The sequence below is a fragment of the Dipteris shenzhenensis genome, chromosome 7 (assembly GCF_047967505.1).
Source record: "Dipteris shenzhenensis isolate YYH24624 ecotype China chromosome 7, Dip_SZ_1.0, whole genome shotgun sequence".
NCBI classification, from domain to species: domain Eukaryota; kingdom Viridiplantae; phylum Streptophyta; class Polypodiopsida; order Gleicheniales; family Dipteridaceae; genus Dipteris; species Dipteris shenzhenensis.
Genome location: NC_141602.1, coordinates 9,968,909 through 9,992,245, shown reverse-complemented (window position 1 = coordinate 9,992,245; position 23,337 = coordinate 9,968,909). Strand labels below are relative to the sequence as shown.

The 23,337-nt window shown below is 44.4% G+C and overlaps 1 protein-coding gene across 4 annotated transcripts in view; it reads right to left on the bottom strand.

Moving 5' to 3' along the window:
* Nucleotides 1–20,947: 20,947 nt before the first annotated feature.
* The window catches only part of LOC147899924 (RNA-binding (RRM/RBD/RNP motifs) family protein), a 69,979-nt gene continuing 67,589 nt past the window's right edge, over nucleotides 20,948–23,337 (bottom strand). For all 4 annotated transcript variants that reach the window (XM_087377553.1, XM_087377555.1, XM_087377554.1 and 1 more), the window contains 3 exons: nucleotides 22,444–22,522; nucleotides 22,192–22,287; nucleotides 20,948–22,086 (listed from right to left, as the gene is read on the bottom strand). In XM_087377553.1, the coding sequence (XP_087233679.1) occupies nucleotides 21,232–22,086; nucleotides 22,192–22,287; nucleotides 22,444–22,522 (1,030 nt within the window). In that variant the 3' untranslated portion in view covers nucleotides 20,948–21,231. The remainder of the gene's footprint in view (nucleotides 22,087–22,191; nucleotides 22,288–22,443; nucleotides 22,523–23,337) is intronic.

Genomic DNA, 23,337 nt, shown 5'->3' with positions numbered 1-23,337 from the left:
GGGCATCCCTTTGTGATTCTGTCACGAACAGGACCAACATTGATCTTTTCTTATCTGCCATAGGACCTTCTACGATAAACCGCACAAGTTCAACTATCTGTGACACTGCAAGGTCTTGCAATTCATCTATGAAAAATATGCATGGCTTCTCCCAAGCATGACCACTCATTGTTATGAAATGCTCTGTATCAATGCCATTGATGTGTGCAAATTTTGTATCATTCTCTGATAGCAGGATATCATAAGAGAAGCTGAATGGAGAACCATCATCTAAACCACCAATTGCTCTACCTTGGGTAGTGGACTGCAAGGCCTTTTTCTTGATGTCCATATATTCTGTCTCAACAACCTTTGGCATTTTAGCTCTTAGATCCTTTGTTGGTGTGGCATCTGCATCCATTGAAACCAACCACTTTCTAGCCCATGTCTTATCAAGGAGTTGACCTAGACTAAGTGCTTTCTTCTTATCCACATCAATTGACTTGCCAGCTAACTCATCATTAGATTTTAATAAAAATAATAGTGCCGAGAGAGCAGCCTCACTTTGAATCATTCGGGTGACCACTTCATCTAAGTTGCTATGCTTGCTCTTCTTTCCAAAGAAGTAATCACCACTTAGGATCTTCTTGCATACTTCTTCTGTTATTGCATCTGGAACAAACCTTAAAGCTCTCCACCAAACAATAGACATCAGTTTCTTTATTTCTTTTCTCTGAGTTGCAATGTGCTCTGGTGCCTCGAAGGATATCTTCCCTATTTCATATGCTTGGCAAACATCCACGATGCTCTGAAACACTGAGTCCTCGCGGAAGACAATGCAGGTAACATCCCTGTATCTTGCAACGGCGGTGTTCAAATCCTTTGCCTCAACCTTATTACCTGGTATGCCTTGCGTATTGCTTACAACACCTTTTAAGCATCTATAGAACCGAGTCCTCTTTGCCATGTACTCCGATGTAGGTCTCTTGCCCTTCACTATTTGTGGCTTTCCATAGCCCATCCATAACTCCCTTGTCTTTATCAAGATCTCAGAAAGAGAAGAGCTTTTTTTCAACCTAAATGGAGCAGAATTCAGCCTCTCTGATTCTAGAATGTACTTCGAGTCATCATTAAATATGTATACATGACAAATGACCCGTTGAAACTTTTCCATCCACTCAATCTGTGGCAAGTTTCCTTTTCTTCCCTCATCAAGGGCGATCCTGCAAGCTTCACAAAAGTGTTGCCCATCAATGGGCTCAAACCTGCATCTTTCCAAGAATCTATTTTTTGCCAGCATGTATCTCTTCTCGATGTCACTCCCATATCGGCTTTGGTACAAAGCCTCTCCACGAACAAAGTCACTCCTTCTAAAGTTCTCAAAAGCATCAAGAAAGTCCACGCGCTTTTAAAATGTGACATCAGGCAATGTAGGATCATCTTCTTGAAGTCTCTTAAATGCCATAGGACGAAGAGTGATATTAGTGGCAACTGGAGTTCTTGTTTTCCTTGTATCTTCATACAATTTGCGTGCAAATATGTTATCGAGCTTTCTTTGATTTGTGAACAATGAAGCTCAATCAATAAGCATTGTGGCCACGCTCAATTGTGAAAATCCCCAAATGTATCCCTCATCCTCTGGAGGATGTTAAGTCTGCCACACTTATAGAAAAGTCTTCGAGACTTGTATCTTCTTCTTGCTGATCTTCCTCTTCATCGCTATCCAATTTTTCACCTGGTTTTAAATAGCCTGCACTCGAGCGATCTGCACATGGAGTAGGAGTTATTTTTGCTCTCTTTCTGGGAATAGCTATAGCACTTGAGTTTGCTCCACGATCACTCCTTCTTGTTCCTGTAGTTGCAGCAGTCGATGGTGTAGGTATAGTTGGAGATACTGTAGTTACACCTGCTGGAGTTACCGGAGTTACCGCCATAGATATTGACGGTACTTGAGGGTTATATGTTATAGATGGCATACTTAGTGCTGCTGAAGGTTCAACACCACCACTTGGAAATGCATCCCACATTTTCTTCAATGCTTCTAAGGCATTAAGTGATTCTTGGGATCCCTCAATTGAATCTGGTAATGGCTTTAAGAAGTGCTTCGGAGTAACTCGTAACTTGTAAACCACCTCGTCATTCTTTCCTTGGCACACAATTTCTATCAAATTATTTTCTTTAATGTTGATGTTTGATACCATGCCACCATTTCTTACTGCCTCTGCAGAATATTTCAGGCTTGATATGTTCTCTGAAGTGATCACCAAAAAATACTTTGATTTGCGCTCCATAAAATACCAAGCATGTTCAAGGTATTTGAAAGACACCTTGGAACCAAAACTGGAAGCCATGGAAGCCATAGTTTTCTGAAAAACAATCAAAAATAAAAAATGAGAAATACAATGATTTTCAAACTCAAAATATTAAATAAATTTTTAATTAAATATTCTTTCAAGTTTTATTTATTTTTAATTTTTAAAATAAAATATTTTTTTCCTTTTTAATTATTTTATTTTAATTAATTAGTTTATTTTTATATTTAAAATTTAATTTTATTTTTTGATTTTTTTTAACTTTTATTTATTTTAACTTTTTTAATTTTGACGGGACAGGGCGCAGGGAAGGCGCGGGGAAGGGGGAGCGGGAGGGGACGGGGCGGGAGGGGGCGGGGAGGGGGCAACGGGCGGGGACGGGGAGGGGGAAGGGGGCGTGGGGCAAGGGGAAGGCGGAGGGAGCGCGGGCGGGGAGGGGAAGGCGGAGGGGGCATCGTCACCTCCGCAACAGGTGAGCCCCTCCCCTTCCCCGCCCGCATCCCCTCCCCCTTGCCCCACGCCCCACGCCCCCTCCCCCTTGCCCTCCCTGCACCCGCCCCCTTCCCTTCCCCCTTGCCCCCCCGCACCCGCCTCGCCCCGCCCCTCCCCTTGCCCGCACTGCACCGCCCCACCTCTCCCTTTGCCCTGGAGGGTGATGCCCCCCTCCTCGCCCGTGCCCCCTTCCCCTTGCCCGCCCCTCCCCTTGCCCGCACCCCTCCCCTTGCCCCCGCCCTGCACCTATTGCCTGCCCCCTTGCCCTCCCCATGCCCCCTTTCTTGCCCTCGCCCGCCCCCTTGCCCTCCCCGCCCCGCGCTCGCCCCCTTGCCCTCCCCACGCCCCCCCCTTCCCTCCGCCCGCCCCCTTCTCCTCCCCACGCCCCCCCTTCCCTTCCCCCTTGCCCCTCCCCTTGCCCCCGCCCCGCACCTGTTGCGTGCGCAACAGGTGGGGGATCCCCCCTACTGTTGCGCACGTAACAGGTGAGGGGGGCGATGCCCCCCTCCCCGCCCCTCGCCTGTCCCCTTCCCTCCCCACGCCCCCTCGCCCGCCCCCTTCCCCTCCCCACGCCCCCCCTTCCCCCACCTATTGCGAATGCAACAGGTGGGGGGTGGGGCAAGGGGGAAGGGAAGGGGGGGGCGTGGGGAGGGCAAGGGGGCCCCACCTGTTGCGCATGCAACAGGTGGGGGGGCGATGCCCCCCTCCCCGCCCCTCGCCCGCCCCCTTGCCCTCGCCCGCCCCTCGCCCACCCCCTTGCCCTCCCCACGCCCCCCCCCTTCCCTCCGCCCGCCCCCTTACCCTCCCCATGCCCCCCCTTCCCTTCCCCTTGCCCCTCCCCTTGCCCCCTGTTGTGTGCGCAACAGGTGGGGGGATCCCCCCACCTGTTGCGCACACAACAGGTGAGGGGGGCGATGCCCCCCTTCCCGCCCCTCGCCCGCCCCCTTGCCCTCCCCGCCCCTCACCCGCCCCTCGCCCGCCCCCTTGCCCTCCCCATGCCCCCCCCTTCCCTCTGCCCGCCCCCTTGCTCTCCCCACGCCCTCCCCTTCCCTTCCCCCTTGCCCCTCCCCTTGCCTCCTGTTGCGCACGCAACAGGTGAGGGGGGCGATGCCCCCCTCCCCGCCCCTCGCCCGCCCCCTTGCCCTCCCCACGTCCCCTTCCCTGCCCCTCGCCCGCCCCCTTGCCCTTCCCGCCCCCCTTGCCCTCCCCACGCCCCCCCTTCCCTCCGCCCGCCCCCTTGCCCTCCCCACGCCCCCCCCTTCCCTTCCCCCTTGCCCCCCCCCGCGCCTGCTCCCTGCCCCTGCGCCCGCCCCCTGCCCCTTCCGTCGATCGACGGAAGGGGCAGGGGGCAGGCGCGGGGGGGGGCAAGGGGGAAGGGAAGGGGGGGGTGAAGGGGAGGGGGACCGACGACGGGGAGGGGGGAAGGGGAAGGGGCAGCGGCAGGGGGTGGGCGCAGGGGGCAAGGGGAAAGGGAAGGGGGCGGGAGGAGGGAAGGGGGCGGGGGCAGACAAGGGGGAGGGGAAGGCAGCGCGGGGCAGGGGGCAAGGGGGAGGGGAAGGGGGAGGGGGCGGGACGGGCAGAGGGAAGGGAGCGGGGCAAGGGGGAGGGGAAGGCAGCGGGACGGGGAGGGAAAGGAGAGGAGGGGAAGGGCCCTTGGGGAGGGAGGAGAGGGGAAGGGGGAAGGGAAGGGAAGGGAGGGGAGAAGCGGGAGGAGAGGGGAAGGGAGGGGGAGGGGAGGGGAGAGAGGAAGTTGGAGAAGAGGGAGGGAGGGAGTACCTGAGTGGAGAGGTGGTGGAGCTCCAGGAAAGTTGTGAGAGAGAATAAGAGAGTTGTGAGATAGAATGAGGAGAAGTAGAGTTTTAGGAAATGGATAGCTTTTAGATCAAGTCAGCTTTTTTAGTTTTTAAGGTTTTTTTAGTTCTTTTAGGTTCACTATAAGTAGAACATTCTTCATTCTCTCTTTCATTCAAAGATCATTCATTTACACTCCACGCTTCTCTCCTCTCATCAACCTGTTGCAGGATTCTCAAAAATTTTCAAACTCATTAGTCTGAGTTCTTCTTATTTTCTGAGCTCTCTTTTTGCCTTATTTAAGTCTTCATGAGCCTCTTCATCACCCTCTCTGGCTTTCTGCTCTTAAGTGCTAAGATTAACTTGAATGCAATCCATCCTTTGCGCCTTGATCTCACTGCCCTTTTTTTCCTGGCTGTTCTTAAGATATTCTAAGTATCCTTGATAACCATTTCCCATGCAAGTGATGCTGATGTGTGCTTAGACAAAGCTCTATGCTAGGCCACCCTTATTAGTTTCTATACACTCTTAAACTGGAAAAGTTTAGGGTCAGATTTGAACCAGGAGGGGCTCCTCTCCCCAGGGCCAAAATCACATCTCAAGAAGATAGGCTTGTGATCTCACAAGCTTAAAGAAGAGTATGTTATAGCTCTTAAAGAATGCTGTCTGTTCAAGAGGCTTTGGGAAATATAGAATCTGCCAAGTCTAGCCTCCCTTCTATGCTTCACTATCTGACTGTTGCACCAAGTGAAGTCTCTATTATTACTGACATCAACCATCTACCAGTGCTCTTTACAATCTTCTCAACCAAGTAATTCAGATCCTCTAATGCATATGCCCATCCCCTTCCATCTATCTGCTTTGCTCTCTACCATATTGAACTCACCCATTATTATGCAATTGCCATCTGGGTATTGTAGAGATTGCCATAAACCCCTCCTTTTTGCAGCTGAATTAGGGGCATAAATATAAATGACAAAGACATCAATTCTTTTCACACAACACTGCAGCATTAACCATCTGTTGTGATCATCTATAATGACTTGAGAAATACAATCCTTATAGTGAGACATGATACCTAAAGCTGTACCCCCTTTGCCATCCTCATGAGAAGTGAAAAACCAAATCCTTCTTCTATCTACTACTTTTAGTCTATCTTCATGAGTAGACCTACTTGCCTTGACTTCTTGCAATGCTAAGAAGAGAGGTGAGAGTGAGTTAGCTCTTAGCCAAAAAGCTAATTCTTCACTCCTACCAAGATCCATCAATCCTCTAACATTGAGAGTCAAGAAAGTCAATGATTTATCTAACATTCTTCTTCTGTCCCTTTTTAGCACTGGGGTTAGGGATGTTCACTGGCACTATGGCTACTTTGTATTGTCTTCTCTTATGCTGAACTATTGTGAATTTCTTGCCTTGACTAGTGTCTTCCTGAGAAGGTATAATATCTTGAGTGGCCTTTTCTGGATCATCCTCTAAGTCTTCTTCACTAGATTCTTCCTCTTCCATTGCATCTTCCCTATTAACATCCTCCTCAAATTCTTTGGACCAACCAACCTCTATGACCATGTTATCATCTTGGTTGACATTGATCCCCTTCTCCAACCTCTCCTCTTGTTCCTTGAGAGGATCAAAGAAATTTGTATTGACTGTTTCTGTCTATTTGTTGTCTTTTTCACTCCTTTTATTGGAAATCTAGCCAGTAGACTAGCCCTTAAAAGGAGGGTTCTGGGTTTTAGGCACCCACTTTTCAGTGGGAGGGTGTTGTTTGGTAGCATTGGCTTCTAGCTCCTTAGCTTTGGGTCTCTTTAGAGGACAGTTCTTGACCACATGTGTGGACAGTCCACACAAAAGGCAAGAATGGGGGAGATTTTTATAAGAAAGAGGTTGTTCCCTAAACACACTACCATTTTTGTTAAGAATGGTAAGGGTTCTAGGCATCTCATTTGCTATGTCCATTTTGATGCAAATCTGAGGATTTCCTTTGGGGTTGATAAAATTTTCTTGCTCTACTCCAAGGACTTCTCCCAAACCACTACATAAGGAGGGAAGCTGGTTACATAAATACAGAGGTAGGTCTAGGAGCTCCACCCACACAAGAATCTTGGTTGACTTAGGAGAATCAGGGGAACATTCTTTGGACCACCACTCAAGATACAAGGGCTGATTCCTAATAGTCCAAAGACCATTTTGCATGTCTCTAGATGCCATTTCTGGTTTCTTAAACAGAAAGACAAAAAAGCCTTTCTTGAGAAATATTACATTCAAAACATTCATACCTTTCCTAATCCAGTTCATCCAGGACTCAATGAAAGTGAGAGAGGCCCTTACTCCAAGCTGAAAACCTACTAAAGCATGAGTCCTAAGCTAGACTAGAGAGTCTTGAAGTAAATTGTCATCCAAGAAATCCTTTACTGTTTTACCTTCTCCATCTGTTGGATTCTCTCCATTAGTATGTTGTGCTCCATCCTCATCTGGTTGTCTATCATGTCGGGTTCTGAGATGCCCGATGGTGGGAGGTCTTCAGTTTCTTCCTCACCGGTTGAGGGTGGCCTCTTGTCTCCCGAAGTCTACCTAGGATCGACTCTATCTCCTCTTGAGTCTTTGCTAGAGGAACCTCCACTGGTTGAGGGAACTCTGTCACCTGTTGCATTTGGTCGACCTCCATTGTCTCTTGTTTGACCTTTCGCAAGGTTCCACCTTCACTATTTTGATTGAGTGGATGTTTGGAGGCAGAGCTAGCACCGATGTCTGCAGCTCCTCCTTCATTGTTGTCGCCTGCTTCTCTTTGTTGGAGAGACTACATGATGTGGGCTCTGTGTAGGTCTCTAGCCACCAAGGTCCCATCTGCACTGGGAGAGCCAGCAGTAGAACACGTTCCTAGGTGGAGGCTGAAGAAGCCACCCCGTGGCTTCTAATCTGCATGCGCATAAGAGGGGCCCACAACTCCTCCTCGTCCTCCTCTTCCATTGTGGGAAATCAAGGAAGCTCCATACCACAAGGGTGGCACTTCACATTCCAAAAATTGATTGGAAACAAGAGCAGGAGCACGGCTTTCGTCAACTATATTGAGGTGGTCTGGAAGCTGAAGCAAGCGGGTGTCGACGTCACTCGAGAAGTTAGGCTCGAAAAGGCACTGAGGTAAGTCGAAGGAGATATCAACTGGATTGATGGGTGTGGAGGCGTATGGACGGAGGGATCTAGCATCACCCTCAAGGCCTCTGTCACTGTCACCATTGTCTTTAGTCTCCATCCTTTTTCCTCAACCCGATCTGATACTTGTCTTTTTGGTATGACCCTACTAAGGGATGAATGCTTGTTTATGATGGATGTCTTCCCACCATGGTATGCAACCATTGTACATTTATTGTCCATGGGTGAGTTTCATCATGGGCTGACCCACCCAGAAAAGAATAAACAAACCATTTAATCATCCCCCTTCATCATGGGCAAAGACCACATCTTGAGGCGATGCATGCTCCTGCATGAAACACAAGACATTCTTGAAGAGGCCATAGTCATGAAATTCTTAAAGAGGCCTACTATGGCATGGGGGATGATCATATGGCCCCAAAAGCCAACTGCTAGGAAGATAATGTGCAACTATGGCATGGGTGACGGTCATATGGCCCCGAAAGCCAACTGATGGGAAGATAATGTGCACTCGATTCTGGTGGCCAAAGTTGTTCCAAGATTGCTATGCTCATGTGTGCTGATGTGACTCATGTCAAAGAGCTAGACCCAAGCCTACCTAACTAAAGTACCTTCCCCTTAATCCATTATACCCTATGCCACCATTCTATCAGTGGGGATTGGATTTTGGATGACCCATCTCTCCTACCACATGACAACGGAACAAGTATGCCCTAGTTGTGCCATAGACTATGGCACCAATTGGGTCGAGGCCAAGGCTGTGAAGATATGCATAGCCCAGGTTGCGGACACATTTTTATATGATTAGATAATCTCTAGGTTTAGATATCGTATCAAGTTGATGAGTGATTGAGGAACCCACTTTCTTAATGACATCATTTTTTGCTGACCTTGTCAAACAATGTTGTCATTGCTCACCTCATCAAGTAATTGCAAGTGATTTATAAAACATCTAGTTCCTATCACCCTCAAGCCAATGGCTTGTTGGCTAAGAGCTCTAATAAGACTATGTGTCATATCTTGACTCATTTGTGTCTAATTGGTATACGGCCTGGAGGTGGTACTTATGCCTTATGACTGCCATATGGAGACTACTTGGGTCAGCATTTGCTTGGGTGTAGCCAATCGCAGAACTATTTTGGGGGCCATTTTGAGGCTCCAACGCAACATGCTCTTGGGTGAGATTTTGAATTTGTGACAAATCTGCGCTCTTGTCAAAAAAAGTTTCAACATCATGATGCTACACTGGTGTAATAATGAGACACAATCTATCATTCTAAAGATCATAGCTCGACACATGGTAGCTCTATCCTGCTTCATGCAACATAGTCTCTAGCCTACTGACCACTTGTCATCGTGTAGCCTTTTGCCCAACTTTGCCACCTATCACCAGGCAGCATATTATAGAAGGAGATCTATGATGACCACCGCACTGGCAAACAAAGGAGATCTATGACAATTACCACATTGGTTCTTGGAGTTATATATTAGTACACCAAGGAAAATGTATTTCTTTGTCCATCCAAGGAAAATTCAATTGTCAATATGGCCCTTGAGGGGTCCCCTTTAGGGGCAAGGGCCATATTGACATGCCATATTTGTCCAGTGGCATCCTGAATATTGTATAATGCATGTCGATATGGCACTTGTCCCTAGAGGGAACCCCTCAAGGGCCATATCCTCAATTGCATTTTCTAAAAGTTTAATTGTATTTTTCTAAATGTTGCAACCACCGCGGTGGTTGTTGGAGATATTTTAGCACTATTTTGGTCCTAAACCAAGGAAAATGTAGTCCTACTTTACTGGTATTTTGGTCCTTGTTGCAATAAATCCTAAATGAGGGAAAAAGTATTCTGAGCCACCGCGGTGATTGGAGTTCCAGTGGTGCCATCTAGATAATTAATTATTCAAGCCAAAATTTGAGCCACCATGATAGTGACTGGAGGCCTGGTGATGTCATCTAGATTATCAACTACAATTCATCCAGTAAAAATTGAGCAAAAGAGATTACATCTACATTTGATAATAGTTTATATAAAAATCAATAATAATTTATACTGAGAGCCTCATGGAGCAAAACGTGAACAAAAGATCTTACATTTATAAAAACTCAGCAATTGCTAAGAGCCTTAGAGGCCAAAAGATTACATCCAGCAAGGATAACCACTCGGCCATTGCTAAGTGGTTTATATAAAAATTAATAACATATTATATTGAGATCCTCATGGAGCAACATTGAGCAAAAGAGATTAATCATTACATTTGTTAGAACTCAACATTTGTTGAGAGCCTTAGAGGCTAAAAGATTACATCTAGCGAGCCAAAAGATCGGTGAGAGCCTTAGAGGCTAAGAGATTACATCTAGCCACCATTACTGAGTGGTTATGAGCATCATTGAGCAAGAGGATATTTGTACAACTCAGTATTGCCACCAACCCATCTTGCTGCATTTGAATTTTTTGGGGAGCCAATGGAGGAGATGATGGAGAGGCTGCGCCGTGCACATTGCACAAATGCAGGACTTAGAATACGGCCCCCCCAACAAGACAAGAGTAATCTACTGTGAAAATCCTTAGCCCTTCATCAACATCTCTAGGGAATCCATAGAGCACAACCATATAGAGGCCAGAGGTGTGCATGCCATTCAAGGTGGTGACATGCAGATGTGGGGGGAATCGATCAAGGGAACAAAGAGAATCCATAAGAGTAAGAATTTTAGTCCTAATGATTGCAACAGAATGATGTTATACGGGAAGGCAGACAAGTTTGGGATCACGTTGCATCAAGGGAGTAATAGGCATGGTGAAAAGAGTGGTGGGTGAGCAACAGAGCAGATGGGGATGAGAGTTGGAGGAGGGAGTGTGGAGCAAATTAGAGCAAGGGCAGAAGAGAGTTGGAGGAGGGTGCATGGTGAGCAGTTGAGCGGATGTACAGGGGAGCAGATGAGTGGGAGGAGAGTTGGAGGGAGTGTGGAGCAAATTAGAACAGGGGCAGAAGAGAGTTGGAGGAGGGTGCATGGAGCAAAGTAGCAGAGTAGGGGTGGGTGAGAGCAAAGTAGCAAAATGCCAAATGCCACAGACCTTATATTAATCAAAGTTCGAGCCACCGCAGAGTGATTGGAAGCCCGGAGGGAAGGAGGTGTGCCATCCAAATAATCATGAGCCATTTTAAACCACTGCTTTAATTAATCAAAATACGAGGAGGTTGTCATCCAAATAATCATAAGCCATTTTAATTGCAAACCTGATTAAACATATGTGCTAAGCCAAGGCCAAGACCTCCTACTCATGTGCAAATTACTCCATTTTGAACCCCTCATGGTCCGTGGTTTCCGATTGTAGAGCCGGCATAGTGCAACCTGCACGTTCTCTCTAGTGAACAAAATGGATGTGATGGGCCTCAGCAAGGAAGACATATCTGGTGGTACCTATGTCGGGATGTCATAGAGCAATGTCGCATATGAGTGCCAGACGCCTAGGTTAGTGATGGGGATGGGTGACTTATCCTTAGAGAGGAGCCCCCATGCAAAAGTGGGATCCCCTCATCAAAAAGATATGATTACCTAATCCATCATATGCTTGTCTCTTTTGACAAGTCAAGTGGTGTCCTCATAAGATGCCCCAAATCCTACTCACATGGGAGGTGGGATCTCATCTCTTGACACTCATCATCGAACCATGGGTTTTGGGGCATCTTGCTAGCTAGGGAGCATAATATAGATAGAGTCGTGGGGAAGGACCTGCTGACCGCAGCATCCTAAACTATTGATACCAAAGTGTCTGAGGCATGGGCAAGGTCTGCACTATCTCCAAAGAAGGCTGGTAGCTCACAGGACAGATGGCTCATGTACACTATAAAAAGGGCATGGTCACAGTGTACCTAGACCCCAGTGGGTGCTGGTGGATCACATCATGTGACTACGTGGAGATTGAGATGCGAAAAATCAGCCAGGAGTCTTCAACGCCTAGTTGGGAGGGGGGGAGGGAGAGATAGTGAGATCATATATATGTGACACAAAAGCTAGGGATCCCAACAGGTCATCCAGTGTACTTGTCCCCCCTCCATGTGGGAAGCAAGTGAGCACCTCCAATAATGGCCATATGAGAAGACCGTTGTATATAATCAGATCCTGATCTGCTCCAATGTCAAGTAGGTGTCGGTCATATCCCGTGATATGTGGTGCATCCTCTAAGTGCCTCGTTATCCCAAGCTCTGTTGAAATTATCTTTGGTACTCTAAGAGGGTCAACCTCAAAGTCAAGTAGGCCCACTTTCCTGCTCGCTATACATGCATTGAAATCACCCAGGAGGAGGATCTCTCCTTGCTCCGAGATATCATCAAATATCATCTCATATGGGCTGTGGCCCTCTGTGGTGACCTCATGTGTGTATGATGATGTGTCCAGAGGAACGTAGCATACTGCATCAGACAGATGTATTCACATCCACATGTGGTGTGCATGGTCCTCCTTTTGCATCACAGCTATATAAGGTCTCAAGTGTGATTTAAAAAGAATAACGACTCCTCCATAGCCTCATATACCACTATCTCTCCGCATCTTCATCCTATAAGCTGACTCCCACGTGTATCCTGTCACACTTTGGGTAGTCCCATCTTTGGGCCCTGGTGGGTCTAAGTGTATTAAATCACATCTGTCTCAGTATATGTGGGCAAAATTCCACATAGCCATTTGTAATCTGTTTTGTGCTCTCATCTCTAGGCCCAACAATGGTATGTGCTCTCCATTTCACCTTCCTCCCTTTCTATCCTCTCCACTTTCGGTTCACTCTCGGATGATCACTTTACCATCTCTATATGCAGCCCATTTCCCTTGTTGCCATCACTTTTACCATTCTTTCCCTCCAATGTTCTTGTTGTAGGAGGCTGAGATCATCATCCCAAAAAGTTATGGTTCCCTTCAATGTTGCCCTCATGCTCATAAGAGTAGACCTGTCATTTTTGCTCAGAATGACCACTAATGGTCTTGGGTGCATCAACCTTGCCCACCCTCTAAGTTGCCCCACAAATGTGTTTCACCGCCATCTTGGTGAACAAGGTTTTGGCATCCACAGTGGGGGATGTCACCATGTTGTAAATATACCAAGTCAAATCCATTTGACCATTTATTTATAGAGTACTCCATTTATTTAATTATGGTCAAAGAGTTATTTTTCATTGGTCAAAGTATTAACTTCGATCAAAGATACTTAACCTCAATTAGGTAAGCCTAACCTTGCTTAGGAAGACTTGGCTCACACTAAGAGGGTTAACTATGCTTAACCAAAGAACCACAGAGTTGCCTTTGGTCAGAGAGTGTTGACTTTGGTCAATGAGACTTGGCTTAAGCCACGCTTTGCCAACTTCGGTTGGAGAAATGCGCCAACTACTTGGCCATAATTAAGGTGCCTTGACTGTGGTCAAAGCCCGAAGAGGTCCACTACTTAGGGCACATAATTTTCAAGGATGGAATACGCATGGATCTAACAAGCCATCAGTAATGGCCAGAGCTGAAAACTGTGCATGAAGTCCATAGTTTCCTAGGCCTCTCTTCAAACTACAAAATATTTATCAGGCATTTTGCTGATATTGCTGCTCCACTTCATGATTTGACCAAGGAAAATATAGCTTTCAAATGGGCTATTCCACATAAAAAAACATTCACTATACTCAAAAAGAAGCTGACTATAGAGCCAATTTTGATAGTACCTTATCTATATCAGCATTTTGATTTAGATTGTGATGCTTGTGGAGAGTATTCTGGGGCTGCATTGCACTAGAATGGCCATGCAGTGGCTTATGAAAGCCAAAGACTACAAGAAGCTGAGAGATACTTGGGGATCTATGAAAAAGCATTGCTAGTGTGAATCATGCAATTCATATACGGAAACAGTTTCTCTAGGTACAGACTTTACTATAAAGACTAACCACCAAAGTCTGAGATACTTCTTGATTCACACTAAGCTTTCAGAGAAGCAAATGAAATGGGATGCTGTCAATATATCATTTTTCAGATTGCCCATATTTCGGGACCATAGAATAGAGTGGTTGATGCCTTGTCTCGAAGAACCCAGGTCAATAATATGATAATTTCTTATCATAGGGATCTTGAAGACATGAGAGAATTATGCCACAGATACAGACTTTGGTGAAATATTGCAGCAAATGCACGAGGGGCAGTCTTCAATTCAGTATTCCATGAAAGACAGGTATTTAATGAAGGATGATTGCTTATGCATCACTCGAGATATGAGGCATAAAGGAATTGCAACTACCACTCAAGCTTTAGAGAGGTATTTTTATTGGCCAGCTATACGAAAAGATATACACCAGTTTGTTACAGAATGCCTTAGTTTTGTCAGAAGGTCAAATATGACAGGTGAAAGGCACTAGCCTACTCATGCCTCTTCCCGTGGCTCAGGCACCATGGGAAACTATTACAATGGACGTCATTTTTTATTTGCCAAGATCAAAATAATGGAAGGATGGGAATTGGACTTTGATAGATTCAGCAAGTAGGCTCATACTCAAAACTATAAAGCCAGATCATATGACCAAGGTTTTTATGGCGCATATCTTTAAGGATCATGGAATGCCAAAGTCCATTGTCAGTGATCAAGACCCCTAAATAATCAGCCTATTCAGGAGAGCCTTATTTGATAATATCAGGGGACAAATTTGAATTTTTCTTCTTCTTTCCATCCCTAGATAGATGGTCAAAGTGAAGTAGCAAATTCAACAGTGTTAGATCTATTAAAATGCTACGTGGTTGACCAAAAGTCAAATTGGGAAAAGTACCTTCCACTGTGGAGTTTGCATATAATAATATTGATACTATTCACAGCTCTAGAGGGAAATTCCCATATGAGGTCATTTATAAAAAGATGATTCTGCCACCTATCTTGAGGACCACAGATGAGATATTTGTAGCAAACAACAGCAGCACTGATCAATATATCTGAACCTCTAGACATCTTTCAGCCAGTTTCTAACAATAATAAAAAGGTCTCAAGAAAAGCATAAGAAGGCTACAAATAAGCACAGGAGACAGCTAGATCTCAAGCGAGGGGATTGGGTACTTTTGAAGTTCAAAAAATTCAAGCTTTGCAAGCTTAAAGGTAAAGAAAAAGTGTACGCAAAGTTATCTCCTAGGTATTATGGTCCTTTTAGAGTTACAGATGAGATTAATGAAGTTACATACAGATTGGCACTCCCAAAGCATTGGAGGATTCACATTGCCTTTCATGTGAGTTTTCTAAAGAAATATCAAGGACCAGAGCCCTACAAAGTTAGTAATAAAAGATCCACTGGAAGTGGATGAGAGTTGGAGAAGGTCCTTCAACCAAAGCGGATTGTTAACCATAGTGTAAGCAAAACCCTAAAGGCAAGGAATTTTACAAGTACCTTGTAAAATTCAGGTACTATTTGACATTGGATGCCAATTGAATGGATGAGGACATGTTGTCTGATCATCCACAACTTGTGGATATTTACAAGGAAGCTTTTCAGTTGAGATCAACTGAACAGAAGCCAAGGGGATGTCACCAAGTTGTAAATAATCCAAGTCAAAGTTTTAGTTGACCACTTTTTTAATCTTAATTATAGAGTACTCCATTTATTTAATTATGGTCAAAGAGTTATTTTTCATTGGTCAAAGTATTGACTTCTGTCAAAGATACTTAACCTCGATTAGATAAGCCTAACCTTGGTTAGGGAGACTTGGCTCACGCTAAGAGGATTAACTATAGTTAACCAAAGAACCACATAGCTCACTTCGGTCAAAGAGTGTTAACTTTGGTCAATGAGACTTGGCTTAGACCAAGACGTGCTAACTTGAGTTGGAGAGATGTGCCTCTTTCTAGGGGAGTTGAAATCCCCTTGTGACATAAAAGGACAATCTTGTTCCTCCACACAAATTGGCAATACACTACATAGAAGCTTGTTCCTCCACACAGATCGGCAATATACTAAATACTAAAGTGTGCATGCATCAATATTGACAAGAGGATATCCCTTAAACCTCGAACCGAAATACCAGTAGAATTTAAAATTCAAACCAAGTAGATACCACACTACTCATCATCGAGTTCATCTGAATTTGCCATTGCTTCTAGATTCTCTCCACCTGATTCACTTCCAACATATTGTACAAGCATTCCATCCTCATAAGGATGTAGCACCACCTCCATAGACCTAGCCATGTTTTTGTTATTATCATTCAACCTCCATATCCCAATTATGGCTATAGGTAATAGAAATTTCAAAAACATCAAATAACACCCCTTCCAAACAAATTAATGTGGCATGTCATCATGTTTTTACAAAGAAACAAGCATATTTTAAGAACTTAGTCATTAATCCAATTCATATCTCCAATTAGGGTAGCCTCGTCATCTCTAGTTGGTGCAATGAAGGAATTTCTTTCCAATTATGCATGCTCTTGATAGAAGAAATGTTCTCATCAATCTCTTTTTCTGCAACCACTACTCCATAGTTTTCATCCCAACATTTGAATATTGTTTTAGACATATCATTCCACTCCTCATTGTTCTCTAGTTCATTCTCAAATTCATAATTAATTTCCCTCCAAAATGGGATCCCATGAAGGCTTCTCCTCAATTGTCACTATAGTATTGATCTGCCCTACATTGTACTCATAGCCACATTGAACTCCCTTTCTCCTCAATATATCCATCTCTCCTCAAAGTGAATCCAATATCCCTTGATTACTTTCCAATGGTTCTAATTTAAGGATTCTGAATAATGATTCTACATATTAGAATCTTAGGAGAAGGACTATTTCTCACCACTCAAAAAGCTCTGCAAAATCTCTTGTGAAAACTATATTGGAAGTGCTACATCATCATCATCATCATCATCATCTTTATTTTTTGAACGCAAAATAAGCTTGGTAGTTCCAATAAATTCTATTGTCATTGTGGTGTTTGTCTTTAATGAACTTGTCAGGGTGGTGGATGTTTGTCCTTAGAGGGAGGTGCATAAGGCCCACACAACTCAGCTAATGATTTGGTTAGCAAGGACCAAGTTCAATCGAACACAAGATTGAAACTATAGTATTGAATCTAACAATGCTATCCATTTGACAAACATCTATAACGTTGAAGCTAACTTTGATCTAGATTCTATAACAGACCCAAGGAAGTTGAACAAATCTTTCAATCAAATAGAGACAGATGTGGTTGAAGGAGAGCAACGTTGATGCAATCCTTGGTGAGGCTCTTCGCATTTTCGTAAGGCGGGTGATAGTGAAATTATAAATGTTGAAGATGTCTCATACCTGTAGAGACCCAAGTGCCACAACACTTACTTCAACTATGTGTGGCACCACACATAATTAAAGGGAGTCAGAGGCACTCAGATGACCCCTAGTGTACTTGAGAAGGATGGGCTCTCCCCTCAACACAAACTTCATAATTTGTTGTATATTGTTGGAAGCTTGAAGTTTAACTGGATATAAATCCTATGGAACACTCAAGTGCCATGAAATAGATCACAATCCTGCAAAAAACCTCACAACTTGAGCATCATGAAAGAATTGGAACACACCTTTAAAAATGATTTGAGAGAGAGAAAAATTGAAGAGTCATTGACACAAACTCTACTTCAAAAGGAGTCTTCAAAACGGTTATATATAAAAATTGTGGAGAATGTGGACCCGCTTCAACTGTGTGCAGCAATAAGACCATGCATGAAGAACTGTTGCACGTAACTCTGAAGGTAGATAGAATGGTCGGGATAGAATGCTTGGGTGCAGATAAAAGCCACCTTCAAAAGGGGCTGCCTTCTCTCCTCCTCCTCCTCCTTTTCCTCCATCGAGCCGTCGAGATGAGTCTGATACAACGAATATGAGATTGCAGTTTACTCACTCGCCCATTGCAGTTGGGATCAAAGAAAAATACTTGGCATTGCTGGTGAAACGGATGCGGCCGATCTTCATTACTAAAATACTCGACCAGGAGCATTTGCTCGGGCCAAAGGGCGTCCTCCATTCCTTGCTAGATTCAAAGAGCAGAGCCTCCGAGCACGGGAAAGCCCTCTATTGCCAGAAGCTTCGCCTCCAAAGCTGCCTCGCGCAACCTCACCGCAACTCCTGTCGTCGCCCCCTTCGACACGTGCTACCTTGCCTCTTCAGCCTCCTCCACCCTTCTTGGAGATCCTGTGTGCTTATTGGCCAGATTTCAACGATAACCATGTTTTGCTGTTGCTTCTAGCAGGCTTATTCTCACCTGTTTTGTTCTCTTTGGTGTTTTCCATCATTGTTTTCTCTTTGCTTGAGTGCACGGTTTCGTCCTTTTTCTATAGCTCTCTGTGAGCACTCCTTCGTCTGTCGCCTTGGTTTTCCATGCTGGTGATGGAGGAGGAATTGCTACTGCAGCCAATGCTACGGCGGGGACTGCAGATGGAGGTACCAATCATCATCGAAGGAGCGGTGGAGAGGGGAACGGTTAAAGGGAAGGAAGGAGAGGCGCGGCACGGTCAGAAGGCGGTTGGAGAAAATTGAGGAGAACATTACCACGTGGCACATAGAGGAGAAGGACCATACGAATGCCACGTGGCTCACGCGTTTTAAAAATAAGATAAGATATAGATATATATATATAAGATAAGATAAGATATAAGATAAGAAGATAAGATAAGATGCTACGATTGTGTGGATCTCCGAATATGTGTGGTACACAACAGTTTCAGATTAAATAGCTGCCCGGAGGAGAGTTTCCATCAAGGGGTGGAACGAAGGAGAAGGTAACCGCGTAGCATGTTCATGGATAGATTAGTATTGTTACCAATAGTGTCTCCATTTCAATTATTGCGTCTAAGTGGCATAAACCACAATTGGACGAGGTTGCCACTACCTACGAGAGGGAAGGCATCTAATTTCTGATAAGCCATTGCGCAAGACCTATCTTTAGCGTATGGCATGACTGGACGGTGCAAATACAAGTTCAGGTCGATGGATAGCACTCTCAACTACAGGGTAGTGGATCTGCCTCACATTCCCAAGGTCTAAAGGAAACTCACATTCAAAGGAGGTCCTCCAACCAATGTGTGCAGCACTGCACAAAGCCAAAGGTGGTGCTTTGGAATTTGTAGTCTCCCATTTACCACCTTTGGAATTTGTAGTCTCCCATTTCAGAGGGTTGTGGAATTTGTGGTCTCCCATTGCTACCAATTACTATTGAGAATTTCAAGCAATGTCTGTCCATAGAGAGTTTAATCGATGTGAGATATGCTACCAATCGATTGAGCCTTGGCATCTTGGTTGTCTTTGAGTCACGGGTTCCAAACACAAAGAGCTTGTCCGAGCAAAAAGCTTGTGATCGAGACGTTAGATCCAACTTCAATTGAAGGGGGGCCTGTTTAAGCACCTGGGTCCTCTACTCCTAGTTTTATAACTCCCTTCATTACACATTAGAATTCCGATTTGGGTTGTCCAAGGGTTGTCAAGAGCAGCTGAACATGTGCTTGCAGCTTGTGTGACAAACTGTACTCTATATAAGCTCCTCGCTTTTCATGAGGTTTGAGTGTAATTCAATCTAGAGGGGAACCCCCTTCTACTATGTGCGATGCCGCACACAATCGAAGATCCCGCACCGACCACTTTCACGTCTAAGCTAAAGTCATAATTTTCGTTAGTGTATACAGAGACGGGAGTAATGCCAAGCTTTATCCCCATCTTCATGTGGGAATCATGAGCTTCCAACAAGGAGATGCTTATGAAGTGTCAACTTGTTAGCGAGTGGGACAGAGACAACTACAAGGTAGCCACCCCATGAATGGTGCTACAGGAAGTGGGATGTAGATCATTTTTTGAATGACCTCCCGTACAGCCTATTTGAACGATGGCCTGAAGAGCTTTAGGGCTACAAGTGGTTGGTGAATGTGGGAATTACTTGGGATGGAAAGAGAACCGCAAAGCAAGCACGAGGGAGGGGGGCAAGGGAAGGGGCAACTCGAGAGTAGTGTGGATGCAACGCGAGAGAAGGCATGAGAGCACGAGGGAAAAAATGACTTCGTGATGAGTCTTTGGGAGGCAATCCAAGATCCTGCACCGCCAAGAAAAAAATTTTGAAAAAACAATCTTGGATTCGTGCCCAAGCCAATTGGCTAGTAGTGAGGATAGTGGAGGGCTAGACAATGTCATTAAAGGAAAAGACTGATTAGGTGTTTTTCATTGGGAGCAAGGATTAGAAAGAGTCACAAGCATACACACACTTCGAACACTCTAGATCATGAGGAATGCAAAAACAAGGAAGGCCATGCATTGTGAGAAAATGGTGGAGAAACAACAATACCCAATAAGGTGATTTTCCATTTTTGGACCAATGGATGGCTTGGTGGGACTTCAAGGATGTGATATCTCACTGGGTTAACTTTGTGGTTTAAATTAGTATATATATTTGGGTGTGAGATTTGTTTTCTTTTAGATTGCAATTCATTTGATGTTGGCTTCTTGTAGGTGATGGATCTTTGACAAACTTGCCAACACTCCAAAGACAAACTTGTCAGAATCTAAACATGAATGTTGGTTGGCATCGGGAGGGTTACATATGACAAGTATCATCGTATGATGCTTTTGTTGGGGATTTGAGTACTACGTTGTTGCAAATTGCACGGTGTGAGCATCGTGGCATCATGAAAGAGAAATGCAAACTGAGCTAGGTCCCTCTTTTGCATTGGATTGGTTAGACCGAGTCAAGTTATATTAGCCCAAAATAGGTTGTTGAATTTAATTCTACACTTGTTGCAAGTGTTGGTAAGGACCCTACATATCTAAGGGGTGAGTGAAGGATAGGGATTCATGGTAGTCATTAACATGACTATGAGTTGGTGGTGCCTCCTAGAAGACGACCTACAACATCTTTTGCAAAGGTAGAATGCTCTAACACTTAAGAGAGGCCTCCACCTTTCTCTAAGTGAGTCGAATGCAACCAATACGTACATGAAGAAGATATAGGTGATTCTTTTGGGCTATATGCAAGGCTGAGAGAAGAAGCAAGGTATATTATTAGGCATGGCTCTCACATAGACTACATGGATTATAAGTTTAATAATTTTGAGATATTTTTAGCCTTTAATAGGACATAGTTTCTGCATTGTATCTATCGAAACCTTCTAGTCATCAAAATGGTTACATTTATGGATCAAAGAAATTGATGCTAGTGAAAGAGCATGGACTTTGTTGGAGCATTGCATTTCAACCGCACTCAAGAGAGGTCCCTTAACTTTTTGTAAATATGTCATTCCAATAGACTACATGGATTGTCAATTTGATGGTTGCAATTGCCATCACCAATGATCTTTGACTCTAAGAAGGCAAAAAAACTCTCAAACTCGCTACAGAAAAACTCGTCAAAAAACCACCTCCTATAAACAACAGCATAACATCTCCATACCTTTAACCAATGAATGCTCTCTTACAAACTGCTGCAAAAGTCTCAGCTGTCAAAAGATGATTGGAACTGGAGTTAATAGTACTGGGAATTGTTTACTTCATGCTGCACCTGGTCCCACCACTAGGCTCATCCCCATCCTTCACTGATCTAGAGGGAGAATTGTGTTGTTGACGATGCCGTTTTCTAGAAGTCTTCTCATCATCATCATCACCAGGGTCATTATCAATTGTGTTTTGTTCCTTCCTTTCCGCCTTTTGCTCACTCATCTGGTACCTTCGATTATCTATTTCTGAACATTCATTTCCTGACGGCGTCCTCTCAGCTTGAAAAGACCGCCTGCTTTTATGCCGTTTTCGGTCACGCTCTTCTCCTGAGGTTCTACTTTTGTTGAGGATTGGGTTGCTCCTTTCATTATCATTAGTATCTATATGATCAGCTCTCCTGCCATGCCTGTGATGACACTGTCTCCTATCATCCTCTTCCTCAAATCTGCCATCTTCCTTGGGAAGCATCTTTTCTGTTGTCCTTTCAACATCTGACTGCTGAGCCTCAAGCCTCAGATCCATTTCCTTGTCATTGTTATGATGATACCGCCTTTTGCCATTATCTTCATTTGATCTGTTTTCTTCCATTCGTATCACCATTTCTGTAGTTCCCTTGACCTCTGGGGATTTGTGTGATGGAAGAACATCGTGCCGATGATCCTTTCTCCTTTCATGCCTATGACGATGCTGCCTCCTATCATCTTCATGAAATCTCCTTTCTTCCTTGGGCATCATCTTTTCTGTCATTTTCTCAACCTCCACAGACTTTCGTGACTGCCTATGATCCTTTTTCCTTTCCTGCCTCTGATGAGACCTCCTCTGCTCATCACTTTCATGAGAGCTGCCTTCTTCCTTGAGAGTCTCCTTTTCCATGAGACATTCAACTTCTGGGGACCTACGAGACTGAAGAACATCAAGCAATCCCCCATATATCATCTCCTGATCTTTCTTAGAACTCTTAGCATGCTCAGAATCAAACTTCCCATCAGCACAAAACAACATACTTACACTCTCTTGTTGAATAATCTTGTCATAAGGCCTGCTTTTGTTGTAACCAGAAACCCTTATAGAGACATCTGATCTCTTTTTGGGTAAGGGAGGAATCTGCAAGAAACCCACTGTTGTCACCACTTGGCCAATCAACATAAGACCACAAGAACATTAATTCAAAATGGTGATCACAGAGAGAAAAGAGAAGCACTGCCAAATATGGCACAAGAATATAGATTCGAAGAGTACTAACTCATAGAAGAGAAGTACCACAAACCGAGGCATATAGTGACCTTCTGGTGGCAGAGGAATCCCAAGCTTTTTAAGTTCTTCTTGTGGAATTGGCCGCCTGAAAACCAGTAAATGTTGGCAGCCTCTCTCTCTCTCTCTCTCTCATTTGAGTATGGTTCGGATTGTTAGAAATTTCTAAAGCTATAGCTGAGCTGCCTCAGAAATCAAAACATATTGCAACTAGAAATGCAAACACATGAAGTCCTCAAGAAGTCTTCCAATGCAGTCCCAATTTTACCTTGGAAACATTCAACCCCAGGGGAAAAGCTGGTAGCATTCATGTCAGTGCCCTTGACATTACCATTAAGGTAGCTTTGTTCAACTATCTTCATGTGTCGCATGTCTCTAGATAAGTGCAATGTCCTAGATTGACCTCAACGTTCACAAGCTACAATTAAGAGAGAGACTTTCCCACCAATGATAATATTTCATTAATTTCACCTTTGGTGAAGTTCGACCTTTAGTGTTCCAGACCTCTACAAGATCTATGGCCATCATGCTTCAAGACACTCAACACATCTCACTCCATTTCAGGCGTTTCATAAAAGACACACACTACCTAATTGTCGACATAGATAGACAGACTTTAAAGCATTCTCTTATCGCAACTATTATCACAAAGCACAAATGCAATAAAACTTTTGAAAACACTCAAATTTGCTAACCGTGAGTCCATGGAAACTCCTATGGTGACATTCACAGAACGTGGATGCATATCGCTGTAGGTAACCATGGAAAATCTGATTTACTTGATACATACTCGTCTGATATTACACATCCAGTTGGATAACTAAATCAATTTATGCAGAACCCAAGGGATCATATTGAAAAGCTGCTAAGAGAATATTGCAGTACACCAAAGGCACAATTTGG